The following is a 25,477-nucleotide window of genomic DNA, read 5'->3' on the forward strand; positions in this document are numbered from 1 at the left end:
ATAAAAGTGTGAAAGTGTCAAGAGTGCAAAGGGTAGAAAAGTTGGCAAACAAATCGGATTAGTGATGACAAATGTTTCGATTTAGCAGCACGAAGAACAATAATCAAATAATGAAGAGTTTAAAGGAAATGTATTGGAATAACAAAGGATACAGTGGATTAATTGCAAATTAATGTATTGAATAGTGTGTGTAATGTGAAGAAGGGTTTCCTGCTGTATATTGTATCGATGTCAGTGGATGAATGTACGGGTAGCGGTGGGGTTGGTTGTCGGTTCGGAACGGTGGTAGTAAGTCGGGCAGATGGCAGATGGAAGCGCGCCGCGACGCTGCCCTACGGATTTTCAAAGATGGCGCCGAAGCGTCGTGGCATCGCAATCTATATTTAGCAGGCGACGACGCGGAAGTCCGAACCCGATTCTTCTGTTTTAAATTTAAAGTACGTGCGACACACCTCTTGCGTTGGTTATGAAATTTTCAATCGGTAAGTGAGCACACGCATTCACACAGATGTTACGTAAATAGCAAAAAAAAAGAAACCTTCACCCATACTTAGGGTTCATTTGGGGTTAACACTACTATAGTAAAAGGTGCATCTAACGCGAAGAAACAAGTCTTTTTTAATGGAATATTACCACACAATGTTCGGATTTCAAGGGTGGAAAGTAAGAAACGCGTGTACGATTTTTCATTGCGGCAGAGATTCGCGGTTTTCTGATCCAATTCGCACGTGTGACGTCCGAAAAAGCACGCGGTTCTCCCACGACCCATGACGCAATAGGTCGCCGAACCCGTTCGATTCCCCTCCTCATTCAGGATCAATATACCACAAAAAAAATTGAATTACGTAACGAAAATCCAATCTCTTAAGAGTAAACACATTGTGATCAATTGAAGTAATACCTTAAGGTATATAAGACCTTACGCAGAGTTGATGGTCAGCAATTTCGTTTTTCGTCGCGGCCAAATAATTTCATTATTTTCGGCGCACAAAGGTCGACCACGATCTATTTGGGCTCGAAGTATTTGTGGAACGCGAAACGATGGCAATTAGAATCTCAATTGAATTGGGTCACACACATCAATCTAATCGACGGAGGAATTCGTCAAAGGAATAACTTTTTAGTATGATCATCTCAGGGTTTGATTATTATCTTATGCAGCTTATGATTCCTCTATTATTTCACTCTACACTATTGAATAATTAGTGTAGTTATACAATATGAAAGCAAGATTACATTTTCAGCTTTTTTTTTACTATCATTTGTGAACTATACTTACATTTCATATAAGATCAAGAATATTTGTAAATTGCTGAAAATGCTGAAAGTAAACTTTCATATTACATAATAACACTTATTAAATAAAGTAAATGTATATAATGCTTGAAAATTTGGAAAAAAAAACCGTATATAAATGAAATATTTTTAGAACTTTATAGAATGTAGTAGTAATAAGTAGTTCATAAATAGAAAAGAAACAAAAAAAAACCTTAAAACTGGTAAAAGTATGATTTTGCTTTCATATTTTATAAAGCAGTTATTATAATTATAAAATTATGACTAGGAATATAATAGATTCACATATTTTTCGTTTTGTATAAAATATATAGAATGATGTATTAAGTAGTTCAAAAATGGAAAAAATAGATTCAAATATTCTTCGTTCTATATCAAATTTATAGAATTTAGATGTATGTAGTTCATAATTGGCAAAATAGTTTTCATACAAATTAATTTATTGATTCAATAATATCGTTTGATGTTAAAAGATGTCTTTGTGTTTTCCATACATTAATAAGTAGTAATAACTTATGTATAATTTTATTATACATCATCATCATTCGGCAGGTATTCGTCAAAGGAATAACTCTTTGTCTCATTATCTCAAGGATTGATTATCATCTTATGTAGTTTATGATTCCTTTTTTATTTCACTCTATATTGTAGACTAATTAGTATATAATCTATAGCAGAGATACCAAACCTTTTTTCTACATCGACCTGTAAATTTTGTATAATGTAATGCACAAACATCGACAATAATCAAGTTGCTGCTGGTATTAGTAATCCAGCAACTTTTTTTTTAATTAAACAATTTTCTAATTTTGTTTGACTTATATATTTAACATAATAATTATTTATTGTGACGTATTTCTTACGAATGTCTTTGCAATTCTAAAATTAGGCAAATCCAGATATTTAAAAATTGAATTTAGAATACGAATTATCCTTTAGTTGAATCAATTTTTCTTGCAAGGAGAAATCAATATCAACTGTATCGATTTCAAATGGTTTTATAATCCAAGACTTCTAATCCACGTAGAGTTCAATGTTTTTGCTTTAAAATTATCTTTTGCTAACAACAGACACTTGCAACAATGTATTAAAATATCGAAAATCATTTCGATATATAGAAGATATAAGCAAATCAATTTTAGAGCAAAATCTAAACTAATTGAACTTCAATGAGATTCACATTTTTCCTAGTAATTATGTTTGCTTATTATTATTAAATAAAGTAAAGATATGCTTTCTTGATTCAATAAATTTTATTGCTATAGGTTTATCAATTTCCAAAATGAATTGTATTACAGATTTAAAGATTTAAAATTGAAACTTCCGTATGGAGAAGAAATAAATTATAGATTTCAACATTATTTTCGCATAATTGCACAAAAATCCATATTAATATTATATTTGTAACTGTTAAAACTCTTATTATAATTAATAACATTTAAAAATGTATAATTTTTTCATTGATCTATTGAATTTTATAGACAGTTTTAAAAACTTGGACTAAATAGTGTACAGTCTACATCAATAACATAAATGTTTATGTTTATGTTATGAAAACCAACAAAATTTGTAAAGTTTACTAAATTATTTATACCAAATCACAACTCATGAATAATTTAATCTTAGTTAAATATTACACTAAATCTATCTAAATTTGAGTGTAGAACTGAAATGAAATTGAAATAATTAAAAGTGTTTCTAAACTTAATGAACTTTATTAATTTATATTTACATTTAAAATAATTAACTAAATAATTTTGAGCATGAAGTATGTACTTTCTTGTTCATATCTACAGTAATACCTCGCATAGTACGGCTCTAATGAGTCAGTCAGCTTTGATATGTTCAAAATAAACTTAAGTTAAATTGGGCAAGATAAAAGAAAATCTTAAAAATTAGTATACACTCCTAGCGAAAAGACCCAATAGCAATTACTTTTTTTTACATAAATGTTTTGTTTTTCTCCTTTATAAATTTTGCTGTAATTACTTGAATTTATTTAAATCTTCGATTATTACTGTAATATCAAAAAAGTTCAATTTCTACAATATCTTTAGTGATTTATATGTAATTTGTAACTTATTAAAACAATTAATTGTTGTTTCTTTACAATGTTTATTGGCGTTAAAATTTAGATCGTAGTTTTTTCTTTTTCCTGAAAAATGCTGTTTTTTTTTGTATTCATGATTTCAATTATTTCTTCTTGCTTTTCAAGACTTTTGATGCCTTGATTTGGATACAAGTTAGTTACTTGTTTTTATCGAAATCTATTAAAAGAAAATTTATAGAATAATAACATTTTTTAATTTCAATAATAATTTGTATAATAATAAATGTAACAATAATAAATGTTTATATATTTCAATTCTAAAACCAAACCAAAAAAATGCGTTTTTCAAAACCTTTAAACGTTTTTCAAAACCTTTTTCTATACATTAAAAACACATTCAATGTCAATATTTATATTTTATTTCTCAGTCACCCATTCGAGAAATGATCATGAGAAAAGTTGTTTAACGATACAATCTCCGTTAAATACTGTAATTTTCTATATAAAGTTTAACAATCAAGTCGATTGTTCTATGATTGTTTGATGTTTGGATCGTTGATGTATGTGTTTTGCGCGGATAATCGACTTAATTCTACAAAATAAAAAGCTTTCTCATCCCGATTTAATCAGGGTAATGCGACGCACTCTCCTGGATAACTATTGGATGGAACTTTCCACGTAAACAACGCCGAGAATTAATTACATTAAAAAAAAATAGTTTTCATCATAATTGAATTTATTCACAAATTAAATGCAATTACATAATCATACTGATGTATAATGAACAATTCCTATATATAACATGTAACTAAAATCAGCGTTTCTCAACCATTTTGCCACTAAACCAAATATTTTTGTTTGTAGTTGTACAGCAACCCAATTATAAGATAAATTTTGATGTTTTGACAGTGACAGTAACAGTGACAGCTGTCATTTCCTGAAATATTAAAAGTTGTATTATAACATGATTCCTTAAATGACATTATTATCAAATTATGTAATCAACAAATATTTAAGTTTTGAATAAATTGTTCTCATTTAAATTAGACTTTAGATTATTAGTAACGTTTTTTTAATTGATTATATCATTTCTATAAAACATTTTTTTTTATTCTGTTGGTAATTAGTACATTCTTCTTGCAAGTTGATTTTTTCTTTAAAATTATATTTTTTTGTTAATTGACCTAATTTTCATAATATTAATAACATTTTTTCATACATTTACTCAAAATTTTTGTAGCACATTTTATAAAAATTTTTGATTCAGGAATTCATTCGTAACTTCACATATCGATTGGCATTATAATAGACTTTTTCAGCGTTCTTAATCAATTATTATAGACACTAATTTTACAATTTTTATACTTTTCACGTAAATATTTAAAATTAAACCAGAATTAATTAACATATCACGAAAATAGACATTTTCAGTGATTTTAATCAATTGTTGGTAATTAGTAAATGTTTCTATATATAAATCATTTTACAATGTTTCAAAATAAAACTTGAATTAATTTTTAACAATTCTTGTAATTCTTTACATTTTTTGTTGTGTTAAAATTTTGTAAATATTTGAAATTGAAACAGGAATTCATTCATTTTTTAACTCTCGATATCGATTCTTCTCAACCGATGTTTAATCTTAGTTTGTCTTTTGGAAAGATAACATTTATTGCATTGTAGTGCAATTGGAGCGCGGCTCAAGTGCTTCAATCAACTTGGATGAGAGTTTCCGCATTCCCTGCTTGGGTCAACGTTATTAGAAGACATCCAAGAAAATTAGTTACGTGACGCTGATGAACCAACAACAATTTACTTTTGCAAATTCTCTTGAAAATCTTTAACTAAAACAAAATACAAATAATCACATAATAGTCCATGACTAATTGAATATTATAAACGTAATGTTATTACATTTTTAGTAAAAATTCATAAAAATTATCCAATTGTTAAAAATTCTAACATTAACTGCTAGATGAAAATGTCTTGAATAATGACTTTTATAGTCGTTTTTAAATAAATTAGGTTTATAAAAAGGTTTATCTTTTCAAATGTTATTTTTTTAAATTTATATATGGAAAACATTTTTAATACAGTATTTGAGTAAAAAATCATAAGTTTTAAACTTATTAAAGGAAAAAAATATATAAAGTTTACAAATTATTAAAAACAGAAATTGCATGGAAATGTCTTTAATTACGTAATAATTTGTTAATAGATAAAATCCAATCTTTTCAATCATTGATTTTGTTAATATTTTATTGTAGTAAGTGTTTTGAAAATAAAGTAGTCAAAAAATTATGTTTAAGAAGAAACCACGGAACGGACGTTTATTTCGTGTTCGTCGGACAGTGCGTAAATGACACCGAAAATAAAATATCTATATTTATGTTTTTGTGCAACATCTGTAAATAGAAGCATGCAAGTTTCGCTTATCAATTGCTGAAGAAATTAACTTCAATATTTACAAATTTTTGTACTATTATTGTATGCAAGATTATCACAATTCTATATTAAGAATGTGATGTAAACAACTATATTCTAAATACTTCATTTGTTCATTTTAGTTAATAATGGAAAAGTTTGTTTAATTTTCAATTTATTTTTTATTCATAACATAAGAAAATTAAATACACAATTTACATACATAAAATATATTCATTTTTTTTTAATTATTTATAATTTTTTATAATTTTTGTATCAAATTGTTTGAAGCTATAATTTGTTTTTTGTAAAAAAATAATCTTATAAATTTATGTTTTTCTTAGTATTTTAATGTCTACATAAGAATGTTTGTCTTATATTATGAAATTATTTATTTATTTAATACTGTTTATGTTTCAAATTATATAATAATTGATTCTTGACTTCTTCTTGTTAAAATTTTCAAAATATTTTATAATAATTTATTACATAATTAAACATTTAATTTTTCAATCCTGAAAATAATTTGAATTTTAGTAAGTATTGTATAATGAATGAAATATAATTTATATGACAGGATATACGCAAATCACTTCCCAGTCTATCAACATCATCATGATCATGATGATGTTGTATAATTGAAATCACCAATGTGATGCGTAAATTAGGGTCGTTAAACTCGACAAACGCTGTTGACATGTAACTCAGTCTACTCGAATTTAATTCTAATCTCCACATACGAAGCTATTAATAAATTACTTTAATGTGTGTCAATTGATCATTTTCATTGTAATAATCTAACAAATAATATTGAATTCAATTCAATTTTGTAACATTTCTTATTAAAAACTACTATAAACATTATTTTAAAGTGGATAAAAAGAAAAATTGAAATATATTTATTTTTTGTTGAATTTTATCATTAGAAATGTTAAATAATAGCTTTATACTTTATAATTTATTTTTTTGATAACATTATGACATTAATTTAGCAACTACTTTCTTGCTGAAATTTACTCCTAATTACTCTAGCATAAATTAATGTTAAATACATACATTAATTGAGAGAAATTCAATTTTGCATATTAAAAAGTAATATAAAAATTATCTCAAACTGGAGAGAAACATGAGGAATAAAAAAATGATGAAATATGAATTTAAACCCTTTATACTTTTGATTTTTGTTGCATTTTGAAATAACACAGACCTTGACAATGGTGACAAAAATGATATAAAGTTGTACAGTTTTGATTTTTGTTAAATATTATGAGAACATTAAGCCATTCATTTAGCGACTACTTTTTTTGCTAAAATCTACTCCTAATTACTCAAGCATACAATAATATTAAATAAATAAATATATTAATTTTGATAGATTCAATGTTGCATGGAGAGAAACAATGATGAAATATGAATTGAAACACTTTATACTTTTGATTTTTGTTGAATTTTGTCATAAAATTGTAATAAAATAGAAATTACATAGACCTTGACAATGGCGATAAAAATGATATAAAGTTGTACAGTTTCGATTTTTGTTTAATTTTCTTATAACATTAGGACAATTATTTAGGGACTATTTTTTGCTGAAATCTACTCCTAATTACTGTAGCATACATTAATATTAAATAAATACATTAATTTTGATAGATTCAATGTTGCATGAAGAGAAACATGAAGGAAAAAAAATGATGAAATATGATTTGAAACACTTTATACTTTTGATTTTTTGTTAAATTTTGTGATAACATTAAGACATTCATTTAGCAACTACTTTTATTGCTGAAACCTACTTCTAATTACTCTAACATACATTAATATTAAATAAATAGATTAATTGTGATAGATTTAATGTTGCATGAAGAGAAACATGAGGAACAAAAAGAAAATGATGAAATATGAATTGAAACAGTTTATACTTTTGATTTTTGTTGCATTTTGTCATAAAATTGTATTAAAATCGAAATTACATAGACCTTGGCAATGGTGATAAAAATGATATAAAGTTGTACAGTATTGATTATTGTTAAATTTTGTGATAACATTAAAACATTGATTTAGCAACTACTTGTTTTCTGAACTCTCTCCTAATTACTCTAGCATACATTAATATTAAATAAATACATTAATTTTAATAGATTCAATGTTGCATTAAGAAAAACATGAGGAACAATGATGAAATATGAATTAAAACACTTTATACTTTTGATTTTTGTTGCATTTTGCCATAAAATTGTAATAAAATCGAAATTACATAGACCTTGACAATGGTGATAAAAATGATTTTTTTGTTAAATTTTGTGATAACATTAGGAAATTTATTTAGCGACTACTTTTTTTGCTCAAATCTATTGGTAATTGCACAAATAAATTATACATTAATTCTGGTGGATTTTTGCAACTTTTCATATTGAAAACTATAAACATTATTTTAAAATGAAAAAAAAAAAACAATTGTAATGATGAAAACATGAAAATACGTTATATGTACTAATAAATTTTTAAGAAAATTGAAATTCTCATTTTTATGCTGAAACCTATTAATAATTAGTTAAAAAATTGGAAAAAACATTAAGAAAAACTGGTGATAATATTCATTGATTCAGTTTTTTTATAACATTAACGTAAAATTTGTATATATAGGCGTATATGAGGCGATTATGAAAGTTAACTGGTCTTAAAGAGATGACGGAATTCCAGACTGTATGAAGGCCTATTAAGTGCCTACGACAATAATCCTATTAACAATAATAAAGGCTATTCTTTATTTAGATCTGTTTTCATACTTCTCAGAAAGAAATAATAGAAATAATAGCTGAAAGTCAACAATAATTAACAATTATTAACTAAATTGTAAATACTTTTTCAATATAATAGTTTAAATTATTTCATTGTTTCATTTGTATTATAACTTAACCAAAAACAATAATAATGAAAATTGTAATTGTTTTTTTTTTCTCATTTTTTTTTGTTGAAGCTGTATTTCTCTTTCTATATTAATTTAAATGCAAGAAATATTGAATTTTATTATACAGTTATATTTGTTGTTCAACACTGATTATACTTCAAATTATCTCATAATTACTTCTTGATTTTAATCGAAAATTTACTAATTTTGTTTAATATCATACATTTAACTATTGATATACTTTAATAAAAGCATTCAAAACTTAGTTCTCATCTGCCTCAATTATTGCATTTCATTCTTAATTTTTTTGAATTTATAATAATAATAATAATCAAAGTTTTTAAAATTTGTCAAATTTTATGCAAAATTTGATATATTCTGTGTTAAATCCAATTACAATATATATAATTTTATATTAATTACATAATTACAAATTAATATTGATTAGAATATATTTTTATTGAAAAAACAAATTACAATTTTTAATAACTTAAATATTTAATTTGTTTCTTAAGTTAGTTAAGATTGTTTCAATAATTAAAATAATTAACTTTTTGAAGACAAACACAGATTGTTTCTATTTGATAAGTAATTTAATTGTGTTATAATTATTTGAATCAAAACTCTAGTGAAAATAAAAATTCTGCAGTTGGAATTAGTTTTCTACATTTCGGTTAGTTAAAACACAGGGTTTCTTTGTTAAGTTGGTCAAGATTTTTAACATTTTTTCAATAATTGAATTTCTTAAAATTGCATTTTTTTAATGGTTTTCTTTAGTTAATTCTAAATAAAGAATTAACTTCGTTGTTTTTTATTCAAACAACACAAATTTATTATTTTTTCAATATATTTTTCCTATTGGAACTAATTTTGTTAAGTTTTAATTATTTCAATAATTGGATTATATTCTAATTAAAACTTAATTCAACATAAAAATGCTGCAGATGGAATAAGTTTCTTACATTTCAATTAGTTATATCACAAAGTTTCTTTGGTGTGGAATTAGCTTGTAATCACTTTAATTAGATTCTTAAGTTGGTTAAGATTTCTATCAGTTTCTCAATATTTAACTTGCATTTTTTTTTAATTAATTTTAAACAAAGAATTAACTTCATGGTTTTCTTAATACAAATACTGATTTACTATTATTTCAATATAATTTTTGCTATTGGAACTAATTTTGTTAAATTTTAATTATTATTCAACAATTAGATTATATTTTAATTAAAACTATAGTGAACATAAAAATGCAGCGGTTGAAATTAGTTTCCTACATTTCGGTTCGTTAGAACAAAGATTTTTTTTTGGTGGGGAATTAGCTTGTAATCACAAGGAAAACGCGAGAGATCCGCCTGCGCCTTTTTGTCTCCCATTTGATATTTTACATAATTGGAGCAACAGAGACGACCGCACACGCACACCGCAGTTCCGAGCGAAACAGTGACAACGTACAATTAGTTGCTCTTGGCTCTGGCTCTCCGTACGAGTTCTATATTCGTTAACAACCCGACCATCAGTCAGCCTCTGGATTCAAGTTACTTAAGTGCTATTTGTGCCGTTTCCCATTACATCCTCCACATCAAATAACCGATTGAATAAGAAAGATCTCCAACTACAAACTAGGGGGTAAGTCGCCAAAATCAAACACACGCAACAATAAAAGTTTTAACTGTAACAACAACAAAAAAATATGATTACATAATTGATTACAAACTAAATGCAAGTTTAAAAAAAAACGAAACTGTAACTATGATCCAAACTATATAGAATTGCATTGTTCACATTTACAAACAAAACATTGAAATGTAAACACTCGTTAATAAATTCTTTTCGATTTTCCATTGATTTGATAAAAAAAGCTTTTATAATTGCAACGGAATTTGTCGCTTGATTTATTTATGTTGGTGCACCGTGGGATATCATCTCTTTTACGAACTGATGCTATGTACTTTAATTCGACAATTGCTTCCGTTGGGGGCGAGCCTCTGAATTGGACGGTCTCCAGTTTAATTTTAATTGCCACTTAAATCGTTTAATAACGAATACGCTTATTGAAACGCATCTGAGGTTTATTTGTGCGAGACGTAACGCTGCACTTTCCATTCAGTTCTGCATTTAATCTTGAAACGATAACTCAATATCAGCAAGTTGGCTTCAAAATGCGCACATAATTATGATGTAACCCTGTGTAATATAATTAATTGTTTGATTAACTTAAAGACATTCATGAAATTGTTTATTTATTATCATTAATTTAGATTAATATTGGAACAGACATAACAAGTATGAAATTAAAACATTATATTTCAGCTATTGTCGTTTCTTCATACCTTAATTTGTGTATTTATTGATCAGTTATTATTGTTATTTGTTAGCAACATATTCAGGTTTAACTAAAATATACTCAACAATTATTATTTACTTAATTATCAGCCATCAGTAATTAATTTAATTAAAACTTAGTATAAATCTACATAAGAACAATATTATCCATAAGTTTCACATATAAATTAAATGGAATAGTTGTTCCAACTGATTCTTTTTTTTTCTTTTAGTCGGAAATTGAAAGTGATGTTTCTCATAAAGATGTTTGTAACTAAAATCGAAGGAATCTCTTTGATTTTGGATAACAATTCGTTAGATATAATTGAACGATTCTGTCAATTGAAATAATGTACCAGCAAGAGTTTTATTGATTTAAGTATTGAAATTTCGTTTTCAAAACATGAAATTAATATTATAGTCATGATAATTAATATCTACAAAATTGGCTGTAGAATCTTTAAGTGCACTTGATTGTACATTATTATAGGAAACACTTGTGTGATTAGTGAAAACTTGGAATGAAATAAATAATGAATGTTTCTTTGTCATTTTTTTAATTTTATTAATTTTGTATTCTTACCTACTCTATAAAATAAACAAGATGTTCCGTGAAAATTTCAGGATTTACAAAGTGTTATGTTGCAGAAAAAGTTTGGGAAACCGTGCATTACTTAATGTTAAATATAAATTTATGATTGTCTGTGAAAAATACTGCTCTAATCAGAATTAATTTTACGAATTCAAGATCGACGACCAAATTGCAAAAAAAAAATCCAAAATTTAATTAATTTTGCTTTCTTTATTAAGTAAAAATTAATATGTTTATTGTTTATGTATTGAACTTCTTGTAATTTCATACCTAGTACAAACACAAACTACATTTAGTTTTTATATCAATTTTAAAAAAAGGTCTTTTGTCCATAATGCAATTAATTTTATTAACTTTTTTGTGTAGTTTTTAAAAGTAAAATATTTGCATTTCATCTTTTCAATGATTTCATAAGTTAATTGTTAAAAAATCAAACTTGAATTATTGGATATTTTCTATACATTTTTCTTTTTTTCTCATTTCATTGCTTCTATTTCTTTTAGTATCATTCAGTACTAATTTGAAGTCCCAAAGAAGAGTAGAATTTGGCTCTAATTGTCGTAAAACTAAAACGACACATGACACCAGGATTTGCATAAAAAATAAAGTAATTCCATAATTTCTAACGTATTTGATACTTGTATAAAGGATTTACTTGTTTACAAACATGTTTTTAATATAAAGTCAGAACTTTCACATGAACCACTGACCACAGTTTGGTTAAAAAATATAGTTTAGACGTTTGGAACACATCATTAAATGTCAAGGGCTTAAATTTAATATAATTGGAAAAATTAGATTTGATGAAGACCAAAGACTAACAACATTCGATCTAATCTAAGCCGACGCAAAACAAATCGGCGTAAAATGAACCCATATTTACTATAACTATAGGGTTTAGTTCCATATAAGTGTAAAATCAGCGTTATTTCACAGCGGCGTTATTGTGAATCGGCGTAAATCGAACCTGTATATTTATAATTCATTTGAAATGTAGAATTTCAAAACTGAGTTGATCTAAAAATATAATTTTTACTGTGGTTAATGGAAAAAAATGTTACTCGCGAGATTCATTCACGTTACGAAACGTACAACGACTAAAAAAAATGTAACGAAATTGACGTAACACAAACGGCTAAATCTAATTATGTGTACTACATAGTAAATTGTTCGCAGACCCACCGACCGACCGGGCAAACGTCATTCATGATGATGATAAATCGTTTCTAAATTCACTGAACTTATTTATACATATTTATTACTACAATATTTGTGTCATTCACGCGGTTGCAACTATCTTCGTCAGCTTCTATTTTCTTAATTCGATCGAATAGAAAATCAATAAACTCGATGGATATCTAATTGGGACGTCGATCGGTCGGTCGGTTCACGAGGAGTGGAAATAAGCTAAGTGCGTAATAAAGTGTTGATTAATTGGCCATTAATTTAGGTAAATTTAACTCTGCCGCATCAATCATCATGATCATCCGTATGCACATTGCGCTTGATTGATGATGCACTTTGCAAATGTGACTTCAATCTTGCTCATGTTCGTGTTCCCAATTTACTTTAAATACATTTCTCTGTATACAAAATGAATAACAATGATTATATCAATTCAAACAACACATGCATATTTTTTTCTTATTAAATGTATTACGTAAATATACTTAATTGGAAACAATCAATCGAATTGTACAAAGTTATAGAATACAAATGTAATAACAACTATCATTATTTTTGATTAATAAGAGAAATATGACTGTGACTAAAAAAATCATCATTTTATATATACAAAGAATGAACATATATGTTCCATTTTGTCCGATGACCTTCTACCATCTTTCCGGCAACTTCATGATTCCGCAAGAACTTCTTGTTGTTATCGGCAAAAAACTGAACCAAACGCGATTTCAGGTCATTATAATCAATGAAAATTTTATATTTTGAAAGGTTTTGCAAACTTTGAAATAAATGGTAATTTGATGGTTCAAGGTCAGAGCTATAATATTACTCTCAAGTTCCAATAATTTTCTACGAGTTACCAAGTATGTGTGAGGATTTGCATTGTTTTGGTGAAACACGATGCTAATTCTGGACAAGTTTATTTGATTGTTTGCTCCAGTTTCATTAATTGTTGATTGTAAATACCTATCGTTTGGATACTGCTCAAAATACACAACACCTCTGTAATCCCACTAAATTGATAGCATGATACTTTTTGATGGAATTCATCTTTAGATGTGGGTTTATGGAGGTACATCACGTTTGGATCATGAAGGTTTTTTCATTACCAGTGATGATTTGTTTAAAAAAAGTGACGGTTCCATTGCATTCCTTCGAATATCGAGATTCTTAACGAGTTCAAGATATTTAAGTGAATTTTAGTTGTTGTGTGTAATACATTTAACCATTCTGTAATCTCATGCACATATGACGATGCAATTCAATTATGACTTAGATTTAGTCATCATAAGTCATAGATTTTTGCATTCTGTCAAACTATCAATATCATACACTTCATATATCTCTTTGTGAATCTCAGCAGCTGTTTTTCCTTAACGGAAATAAAAAGAGAAATATAATGAAAACGTTCGATTTTACACTCCTATTAAAATTAACTATAAACTAACAGCTGTAAACAAAATTATGCACAATTAACTTCTAAAAGTGACATCTTTCAAATGTCAAAACAAAAAAATCATATCATTGAAAACTGAAATTAATTTCTTGCCAACCAAATAATAACAACTATAATTATTTTTGAGTAATTAGAGAAATATGAGTAAAAAAAAAATAATTATTAATGTTTTTTTAATTCTATTGATGACGTCTGCAATTTCCATTCAATTCATGTATTTTGTGTTTACTTTATACATTTTTTTTTTCTTAAAATTGAAGTGAACAGAATGAGATTTTTTTTTTATTAACTATGTGCATAACAATAGCAAATTTCTAAAACAAGCATTGTTTCTTACGTAAATGTGAGCATTTTTTACCAATTAAATGGAAAAAAATGTAATGAACACAAACGCAAATAGCAATAATCTACAAACTCATTTTTTTATGACTTTTTTAGTATTTCATAGGACAATTAAAATTACAAAAACATCGATTTTATAAATTATTAATTATGTAAATGTAATTAGAATCCACTTTTTTTCTGTATTTTATTTTTGTTTGTATCATTTTATAAATCTATTCTATATTCTAAATAATAATATTGATATTTTATTCTACTTCCTTCCATTTTATTGATCGTGTTGGATATCCGAATCAAATAAAAAAAATGTAAATATCTTGTTCCATTTCCACCGATAAATATAGCTTTTAATGTAACTCTATAATTAGTGTAGAGTTTCATAACAATGTGTTACGTTTTTGTGTGTGTGTGTGTGATATAATACGATAACATGTAATGCGCTTACATTGTATATAAATATTTTGATGTAACGTTAGTCACGTTTCTCGAAATTAAATAATTTAGTTCGTAGGTGTCGGTCAGGTGTCAGACGAAACGACTTTGTTGCATGCACAATTGGCTATCCTGGCTAACGACCAACATACCTCTGCCAACGTTGCAAAAAATTATAAACTTATATTTATATCATGCTGCATCCACAATATGCGTGATTTAGGACATAAATCTCATCGTTAGAAATACAAACTAATGTGTAACTATGAAGAATGAGGAATGTATTTTAATTTTTAAAAAAATCCCTAAAGAATCTGATAATAGTGATATTAATTAACTTAAGTTGTTACACGTGACAGCAATGAGTAAAATTGCATAACCAATCAATAATACCAACTACTTTTAAAAATATAAATTTATGTCGGTTCCATGACAAAGGGGAACAGCGATAAAACAAAAAACGAAAAGAAAAGTGACTAAATAGAACATCGGAAAAAAATATTAAAGTTCAAGCAAAATAGAAATTAACAAATGACAAAGATTGAATATAACATGATGATGAGTTATCTAAATAATTTTAATATGTTTTTTCGATGTTCTCTGTTATCACTGTCCTTTTTTGTCGTCTTCTTTTTTTTATCAATGTTCTGATTTGTCCGGTCACCATTTGTGTCTAGTATTTTATACAATGTAGATCAGTATTTCTCAACCTTTTTGTGCCATCCTCTAAGCATTTCTAAAATTCTTATACCGCCTTTGTAACATATTCATATTTAGCTATATTCAATTAACATGAGTCAAATAATATTTACAATTTATCGTTCTAGTTTGAATTACTACAATATTTAATCATTAATAAAGGTAACCCTTTAAGCGGAATTATGCATTATATGTAGTGGCTCATTTATGATGCGAATATATTCGTCATAAGCTCAACCCAATACAAGAGACCGTGACGAATATATACGACATAACAATATACAATACAACTGAACGGATTAAGCAAGATTTATAAATTTATAAATCGTTTCTCAACATATGGGTCGCTGCGAAATGACAGTTGTTACCTTGCGTCAATAATTTGGTCGCAATACAAATTCAAACAAATATGTAACTACTTGTTACTATTCTTATATGAAGTAATAAGAAGATCTGCTAATAATAATAATCGCTGTTAATGATAAAAAGTTGTTGAAAATGTTTATATTTTGTGTCTAATTCACGAATGTGTTTATTGTATAATGATGTTCTGTGTGCATTGTGAGATAACAATGGGTTTTGTTTGTAGGAGGAAGCATTGGTTTTCGGCCAAATCGTTTTAAATAAAACATGTCGCGAGCGTTCGCTTATGTAACGAAAATACACCCGCGTGTTCGACGTTGCATAAACGGAACGCGTAAATCACGGTTACATCTCAGGTGTTTCGGTTAATAAATAGAAACGTTACCGAACAAGTCCAAAATTGCTTTAAACAAAAATAACTTTTTGCAATTTTTCATGTTGAAACTACAGAAAATATAAATACAATTCTCAATATATCAAATAATAAAGTAAAAATGTACTATTAATTCTATATTTTAAACTAATCGAAATAGATTTTATAAAAAAACATTTATTTCAAATAAATTTTCTAATTATAATCATTACTTTGTTTATTTTTGTTATAAACAGCTACATTCATAATCAGGACTTTTAAGAATTAAACATCTACTATTAATAAATAAAATTCATCAACAATTGTAAATTCAATACATACAAATAATTGTGTCAAAAATAGTTATGAGTTTCTGTTTAAATTATAAATTTTTATCCTAAAATATTCAAATTTTAAGACGTAAATTGGACGTATTGAACTAATATAAAAGATAATAAAAACTTGTATTAAATTATATTAAATAAGTACATAAATATAAAGCTGTACATAAAAATAAACTGGCTGAAACAGATTAATGAAGTCCTTGAACTAAGTGAGACCTTATTGAAGGTTTTACAAGAAATCGATACGAAAGAAGACTAAGCAAAATCTGAACGATATAGTTCATAGATATAGAATATAGATTTTTTTTTAGAAAAGAAAATTTGCTTGTAAGAAAATAAGAATTTTCATTATGTTCACATTATCAACATAAATTATGCTTAGAATTGTTATATTTTTCTAAAATTTTTAATAAAAAAAACAGTTTTAAACACAATATTATGGAGCGTCTTACAGTTTTAAAAAAAATATGGTATATTTCATTAAAGTAATCAGTTTCAAGGATAATATGATATTAGTAAAATTGATATTTTACATAAAAAAAAATTTTCTTAATATCTTATACTAAAACAAAAGTGCGTCTTATAATATAATGTACCTATGTTTTAAAATTAACAAAAAAATACCTGTATATGACAACTATGGGTATTTGGCTCTTCGTTGAGTCAAGTGCGGCTCCTTTAACATTTTATTGTTATTATATTTGAATTTTATTACTAATATTTTCAAATAATTTTGTTATTTTTCATAATTATATTATTTTATGTGTTTTTATGTTCTAATATGTGTATTTCATCAAAAAATATGTATACATTAAATAAAAACAATTTAATTTGTATCTACATGTGACTCTTTATAAAATATAAAAAAAACAGATTGTGGCTCTCTTTAGCCACATAATATTTGAAAAATTAACAATTTATATCATAATACATTTTTTTCTAAAATTTGTCTCTTAATTTTCTTCATAAAACAGGAATATTTCATCAAACAAACAAATTATCAATAAAACTATTTTAAACTGTTTTTTTTTTGTTGAATTGTTATTGAAGTATGGAATTATTTAATAAATTAACTAATCTGGTTTTTCTTGTTTACATTAATAGGTAACCAATGCGGCGGAGATGAGCATTCTTTGTACGTGAATTTTTGGCAGCGCGTTAGAAAACTTATGTGATACAACGAAAAAAAATAAAAGGTGCAGAACTGTATGCGACTGGTGCCCATACACACGTCCACGCAATCATTACTCAGGAACACAATAAGGTAGTGCAAGGGAACGAGTGGGATCCAAAATGGCAAATGAATCGATGAAATTGAAACCGGTCGGTTCTAACAAGTAAGGACAAAAAATGCATACATTTCCAATTTGAAATTACTACTGTGTTTGTTGTTGTTGCTTTATAGGTATAATGTTGAGAGCGGCAGCGGCGGCGGAAGCAGTCCTCAGGGGGATTCCGATGATTACGATCCTCATTTACACAGGAACATAGATGCTCCCACAAGGTAAAACCATATATACTTCTCTTGTGCAAACAATCCATTAATGGCTGTTCAATTACATTATCGAGTATTTTTTCCTTCATTTTAATCAATAGAAAACGTTGTTTAAATGCAAGGATAAAATGATGACTTACTTTTAATTAGAGAAAAATAACGAGTTTAATACGTTCCAAAATTTCCAGATTTTTACTCGTATAGTGAAACATATTCAAAAATACACATAATATGTGTACACAAGTTTTAACAATGATGTAGAAGGCGCGCAATCCGAAACTTCTCTTCTCATCTCAACCAACTTGTTATAAGAAACGTCGCTCGTTAAGCGAGTCATTTTTTCTTACAATTCATTTTGTTCGTTAAGCGAGGTTCCACTGTATTTAATAAACCTACATTAGCATGCAAACGAATATAGATCAGAAAGATTTCTGAAACAAACATTTTTTCGTCAAATTTCAATAACAAATAATAAATCTTTATATTAAAATTCAATCAAACATTTCTTCAAATTTGAAAAAAGTAAACCTGATATTTATTATATTAATCCGTATTTCCATTTCAATATAAATCGAAAAAGTTTCAGAATGAAATAGAAAAAAAACATTTTTTATTAATCTAAAATTAAAATTAATTTTTTAACATAGTTTTGTTTAATTGAAACTTTAATATTTTTCATTGCCTCAAGATAATATATAAAAATCTCTAAAGATTTGAAAATAGAAAAAAAATATTTTAATTTGTGTACATTTCACTCATTATATAGAATAAGTTTAAGAATGAAACAGATTGTTTTCATTCACAATTTCCATATTTACTTTTCAACGTATTCTTTCATTCCTATACATAATACAAATTAAACTCATCAAATTCCAATCCAAGGATTCAAAAAACCTTTAAAAAATGAATAAAATTTGCTAAATTTTACAAAATTGAATATTATTGTGTACAAATTTCAGGAATAAACAGGATATTTATTATCTATAAACACATTATGTATATAGTTTGTAGCTCTGATTAATTTCTATTCAACAATTTCTTCAGAATTATATAAGATTGTTTTCATCTACAATTTTCATATTTACTTTTCAACATATTATTTCATTCCTATACATTATACATATTAAACTCATCAAATTCCAATCCAGCGTTTCAAAAACCTTTAAAAAATGAACAAAATTTGTTAAATTTTACAAAATTCTATATTAATGTGTACAAATTTCAGGAATAAGCAGGATTTTCATTATCAATAATCATATTTTATTAATTACATTAAAATCGAAATATTAAGATCCTCCATTCTTTGAAATAGATTATAGTAAACTATAAATATATAGTTTGTAGCTATGATTAACTTCTATTCAACAATTTCTTCAGAATTAAATAAGTTTAAGAATGAAACAGATTGTTTTCATATTTAATTTTCAACGTATTCTTTCATTTCTATACATAATACATATTAAACTTTAAATCTATAAATACGTAAATTTTCCCAAATTCCAATCCAACGATTTGAAAACATTTAAAAAAAAAGAACTAGATTTACTAAATTTTACAAAATTGTATATTGATATGTACAAATTTCAAAAACAAATAGGTTTTCTGTTATCGATATTTCAAGATCCTTCAAACTCTTGAAAATAGAAAACCTGCTATTTATTATATTAATGCGTATTTCCATCCAGTATAAATCGAAAATGTTTCAAAATGAAATAGAAAACAAACGTTTCTTTAAACTTTAGCATTGCCTCAAGATAATATATAGAAATCTCTAAATATATAGATTTGCAGCTTCAGATTTTTAGAAATAAATAAAATAAAATTGAAGTAACAGATTTTTTAATTCAAATATAATAATTTTTTAATATTTTCTTTAATTTCATAGGATTGATCAAATTCCAATTCAACAATTTCTTCGGATTGAAAAAAAAAACAAAATTTACTAAATTTGTACAAATTTAAAAAAAAAACAGGAAACATTTTTTTATTCTATAGACATAGTTTATTAAATACATTAAGATCTTCCATTCCTATCGAATCTGAATATATAGTTTATAGCTATAATTCATTTTTATTCAATAATTTCTTCAGATACCAAAACTTAAGAAAAAAACAAACAAAATTGAGTAACTCAGTTTATTACATGATAACCATTCGAAAGAGTGTCAGAACGTAACAGAAAACTGTTTTACATTAGAATATATCTTTCATATTCATTAGAGTATCAAATTTATTATTATAAAGGTTTTAAAACTTTACAAAAAAATTACTTTGTAATCTGTGGTTAACTATCATATTTTATTTTGTACACGATTTGTTTGAAAATATTACTCGAGTTGTTTAATGTCAAATTTGATTGATTTCATATTTTTGAATAAGTTTAAATAAATTATTAAAAATTCAAATTGACGTAAAGCAAACCTTTTTTTGTTTTCATTAATTTAACCTAACCAAATTAAACGCATTTCAAGTTAGGTTAGATTAGTATTGACTTTGACGTGTGAACTGACAGTTAAATGACATAAAACAGTAATCATGGCATCATATTTGTTGACATTTCTAATGTCAGTTCGAAATGTAGTTAATTTTGTTTTTTTTTAGTAAAAATATATGATAATATATTTTCCACGGTGAAATATCGACGTGAGTCATGTTCATGTGAACGCCATAATTTAAAAACGTTACATTACATTTTTTGGCAAACGTAAGAGCATAACGGATTTGAATCGATAGTCGACATGCAAAATTTATATTGTAAAGTTTCCAATCGGAAAGTTACGAAACGCGAAAACATCTGGATCGGAATTTGCTCGAGCCAAAATACATTACTAATCATACAACGCACACAACATAACATGTTTAAGGAAGTAAATGCAATAAACGCGTACAGAAATAGTTTCAAGATCGAGATGTCTAAATTTTGGAAATACTCGCGTTATTTGGCAAACGTTTCGTTCGTCAAGGATGACGAAACAAGGTGGAATGCACCCATTTATAACTGGATGGTCGTTGCTAATTGAAGCGCTTTGTTGTTAATTAATGGGGATTGTCTTGTGTGTGTTAATATTAGCGATTCTCGAGTACGACGTCGACAAATTTTTGGACGACTTCCAAGAATCAACAAGTTTATTATGTGCAAAGTAATGCTGTGACCTTATTGTTATGCAAATCCTCTTGAGAAACATTCAAGGATACGTTTTCAACAAGCTTACATGCACTTGTACCAATTCTATTATATTTTTTACTGTATTCTCGGACCATAAGACCCACTTTTTCAGTAGATTAACATTAAATTTGGAAAATGCGAGAATTATTAAAATCTAATAAAGTAATCAATAATTTTTAGATACATCAAACTTTTAAATTTATATTGTGTTTTCTGGTATGTTTTCACTAAGAATCATTGTCGATATCTAAATATATAAGAATTATTAAAAATAAATAAATTGCGTACATATTCTGAAAGACGACATTTCAATCAGTTTAGTACACTCTTGAAGATGGAAGAAAATAAAGTGCATTTAAGACTTTGATACTCTACTATTACTGGTTAGCCAAAATGCCATTAAAGCAATTATTAAGAAAGATTCTGCTTACGGAGAAATTGCTTTATCTAAAAAAGAACTGTGTTAAAGTAATTCACTAAGATAAGAGCTGGTAATTTCAGCATCTGCTAGTAATTATGATGAAATCAAGACATAGATCGAGATACACACTGCACGATACGTGAATTAGTAGATATATTGAAAAACAATCAAAATCAACCTTCAACGATCATCAATTTCACACAATTTAACTGACAAAAATCAAGAATCACTTATGTTTCTTTTACTCCAGATAATGCACTTTCCTATTTCCATTTATTCCTTTTTTTTATTAAACTTTAATTTATTTTTAGTCTATATAATAACACCCACATGGAAAAGTTATTTTTGACGAAAATATTTATAAATTCTGGAAAGAAGGAAAGTTTAAGTTGCGTGAAAGATGAAGGAAGGTGTATAGATCAAAATGTTGTATACAAAATTTATATTTCGATGTATAAAAAAGTTGATTTTGAATTTTCCTGAAAAACCAGCACAAACTTTTTCACTTATAATAGGTTGTCCCCATTAAAAGCTAATATATGGTATGAAAAAAATCTTTTTTTAGTATTATGAAACAACATTTCTAATTCATTTTAACAAATCTATTATTAATTTATTTAAATAAATTAATAATAGATTTGTTTTTTTATATAAATTGAAAAAAAAAAACTAATTAAACATAATTTACAACTAGACAATTATTTATTGAATCTAAATTCTTATTTACAATTATTTGGATTAATTGAATGCAAATTATAGTTTCAAATATTTTTAATGTTAGCTGGAAATGTAATTAATTTTATGATTGTTTTAAAATGTATAAAAATTAACATTTTTGTATTTTTTTTTATTTTATTATTGTTGTATATTTAAATTTTTACATTTGCATCATAACCCGGCACATCCACAAATTTTCTTTACTAATTTTTATTTACAAATATTTGTTGAAATTTGTCGTATTTCATAAACAAATAAAAAACAATAATAGAAATTAACAAAAAATACTATTTCTTTATTATAGTAAAATAATTATCTCTGCAAATCTACCGTTTAATAAATAATTTTACAAGACAAATAATAAAAAAAATTACAGAAAAATGTGTTTTTGTATATCAATAAATAGATATTAAGTTTTTAAATTAAATGAATACGTTTATATTATCCATGTTTTTCAATTATCCGTGCTTTAACGTTCCCGAATTACCACGGATAACTGATGTTTTACTGTACTAATATAAATATATTATATTTTTTGTAATAACTGTATTGTTGTTGTGTGTTTTCAGCAATGTAGAAACTTTGATCCACATGCTGAAGGGAAGCTTGGGTACCGGCATTTTGGCCATGCCCGAAGCCTTCAAGAATTCAGGTTTACTGAACGGCCTCGTATGCACCGTGCTCATCGGCATCCTCTGTACATATTGCCTTCACATTTTAGTGAGTTTTCATTCATTTGATTTACAAATTTCAATTAAAAATTGATTGAAATTGATAAATTATCTGTTTCAGGTCAAAGCTCAATACGTTATGTGCAAACGACTGAAAGTGCCCATGCTGACATATCCTGAATCGATGAAGATAGCTTTAGAGTCGGGCCCGCAGTGCCTTCGCAGATTTGCTAACATGTCACCGTGAGTATACACTCATCAATTCATCAATTAAATCTTCATTCATAAAATCTTTGCAGGATTTTGGTGGATTTCTTTTTAATTATATATCAGCTCGGTATCTGTTGTGTTTACGTGGTTTTCGTGGCTGTGAACATTAAGGCCGTTGTCGACCAATACACAACGAACCCCATCGCGCTGGAACTTTACATCCTGATGCTCCTAATCCCATTCATCCTCATCAACTCGATCAGAAACCTGAAACTCTTGGCTCCGTTCTCGACTTTAGCGAACGTCCTCACCTTTGCCTCCTTCGGCATCGTCCTCTACTACATTTTCCAAGACCTACCTGACATCAAGGAGAGACCCAACTTTGGTACGCTTTACACTTTCCCCCTGTTCTTCGGCACAACGCTCTTCGCTTTAGAAGCCGTAGGCGTCGTAAGTTAATCAACTTATTTTATGTAATTAAATTCACTTATTCAAACGTTTTCTTCAAGGTGATCGCTTTAGAGAACAACATGAAAACGCCTAAATCCTTCGGAGGTTACTTCGGAGTTTTGAACATCGCCATGGTGATCATCGTCATCCTCTACGTCGGAATGGGTTTCTTGGGTTACTGGAGGTACGGCGATAGGAGCGAGGCCAGCATCACCTTGAACTTCCCACCAGAAGATGTGTAAGTTCTCTACGAAACTTAACAAAATTAAATGTTATTATCACATGATTCACTGTTCACAGATTGGCTAAGGTTGTTAACATCCTCTACTCACTCGCCATATTCATCTCGTACGGTCTGCAAGGCTACGTTCCCGTCAAGATCATGTGGGACACCTACATCTTCAAGCACTTGCAAGATAGCAACCATCAGCTGGCCTGGGAATACGTCCTCAGAGTTCTCGCCGTCATCATTACTTGTAAGTCTTAACACGTATATAACGAAAAAACAACTTGATTTTATATGTTTTTTTTTTCAGTCGTCCTGGCTGTGACTATTCCTCTATTGGGTCTGTTCATTTCGCTGTTCGGAGCCTTCTGCCTGTCCGCACTTGGCCTCGCCTTTCCCGCAATCATGGAGATCTGCGTCTCCTGGCCCGACAATTTGGGACCTTTCAAATACGTCCTCATCAAAGACGTGCTGCTCATCATCTTCGGAGTTGTAGGATTGTTGGCAGGAAGCTACAGTTGCATATCGGAGATCGTGGCGGCCCTCAGCAAGGGTTAATTAGCTTCGCTTCTAGTAGACCAGAAGAAACCAATCAGTTTATTTTATTTATTAGCTGACAGTTATATATTACAATATTATTTATTATGTACTAGAGAGAATACGTTATTCACGCACAACATGTATGGAATAAAGACAAGACAGAATTTTATTATTATATTAATTTTAACTATTATTATTATTAATAATACTATAGTGTTTAAGTTACTTAAGCACTCTGGTAGATACTGTAGATACTGTATATTGAGGAAATTGTTATTTCTTTCATATTCTATAAGCGTACCTTTTGTTTTTCTTTCTTTTCTTAATCGTTTGTAGAAATGTTATGGCTTCAATAAATATTTACTTAACCTGTTCGTTCATCCATTCGAGAGGACTAGAAAACGCATTGATCATAGATCATTGTTAATATTTAATTGATAAAAAGTTACATTCTAAAACGTTAACTATATGCTTTCAACGTAAGGGGAAAAAAACATAATTTTCTTAGTGTTTCTTTAAAAAAAAATACCAAACTTGTTGTTAAAAATTGTTGTATGAAGAAGTTTGTCAATTCTCAATATAAAAGCAATAAAATGAGTATATTGGTATGTTTGCGTTTTGAAATCAATAATCAAAAAGTTTCTTCACAAAAAATCTAATTTTCAAAATTATGAATATGAAATATAAGGTAAGTATTGTTGTTATTATTTAGTAAAAGATCAGATGCTGACCTATATTTTCTTACGCTTACTTTATTTCCATATTTTAATCAATTATTTTTATAATTTTATAGAAATTTAATTTACTAGTTTCTGT

At 27.0% G+C, this 25,477-nt stretch overlaps 1 protein-coding gene across 2 annotated transcripts; it reads left to right on the top strand.

The window, feature by feature from the left end:
• Positions 1–309: 309 nt before the first annotated feature.
• Positions 310–24,836, top strand: LOC108556281 (proton-coupled amino acid transporter-like protein CG1139). 2 transcript variants are annotated; one of them, XM_017912301.1, is made up of 9 exons: positions 310–482; positions 17,870–18,102; positions 18,171–18,269; positions 23,134–23,284; positions 23,357–23,478; positions 23,535–23,895; positions 23,955–24,133; positions 24,196–24,371; positions 24,432–24,836. In XM_017912301.1, exons 2-9 carry the CDS (start codon positions 18,059–18,061, stop codon positions 24,677–24,679), a joined length of 1,380 nt encoding a protein of 459 aa, XP_017767790.1. In that variant the 5' UTR covers positions 310–482; positions 17,870–18,058; the 3' UTR covers positions 24,680–24,836. The 2 variants fall into 2 exon arrangements, with proteins under 2 accessions (XP_017767790.1, XP_017767789.1); XM_017912300.1 differs by lacking the exon at positions 310–482 and adding an exon at positions 10,080–10,304.
• Positions 24,837–25,477: the final 641 nt, after the last annotated feature.

The sequence above is a fragment of the Nicrophorus vespilloides genome, unplaced genomic scaffold (genome assembly GCF_001412225.1).
Source record: "Nicrophorus vespilloides isolate i.1.1-1 unplaced genomic scaffold, Nicve_v1.0, whole genome shotgun sequence".
NCBI classification, from domain to species: domain Eukaryota; kingdom Metazoa; phylum Arthropoda; class Insecta; order Coleoptera; family Silphidae; genus Nicrophorus; species Nicrophorus vespilloides.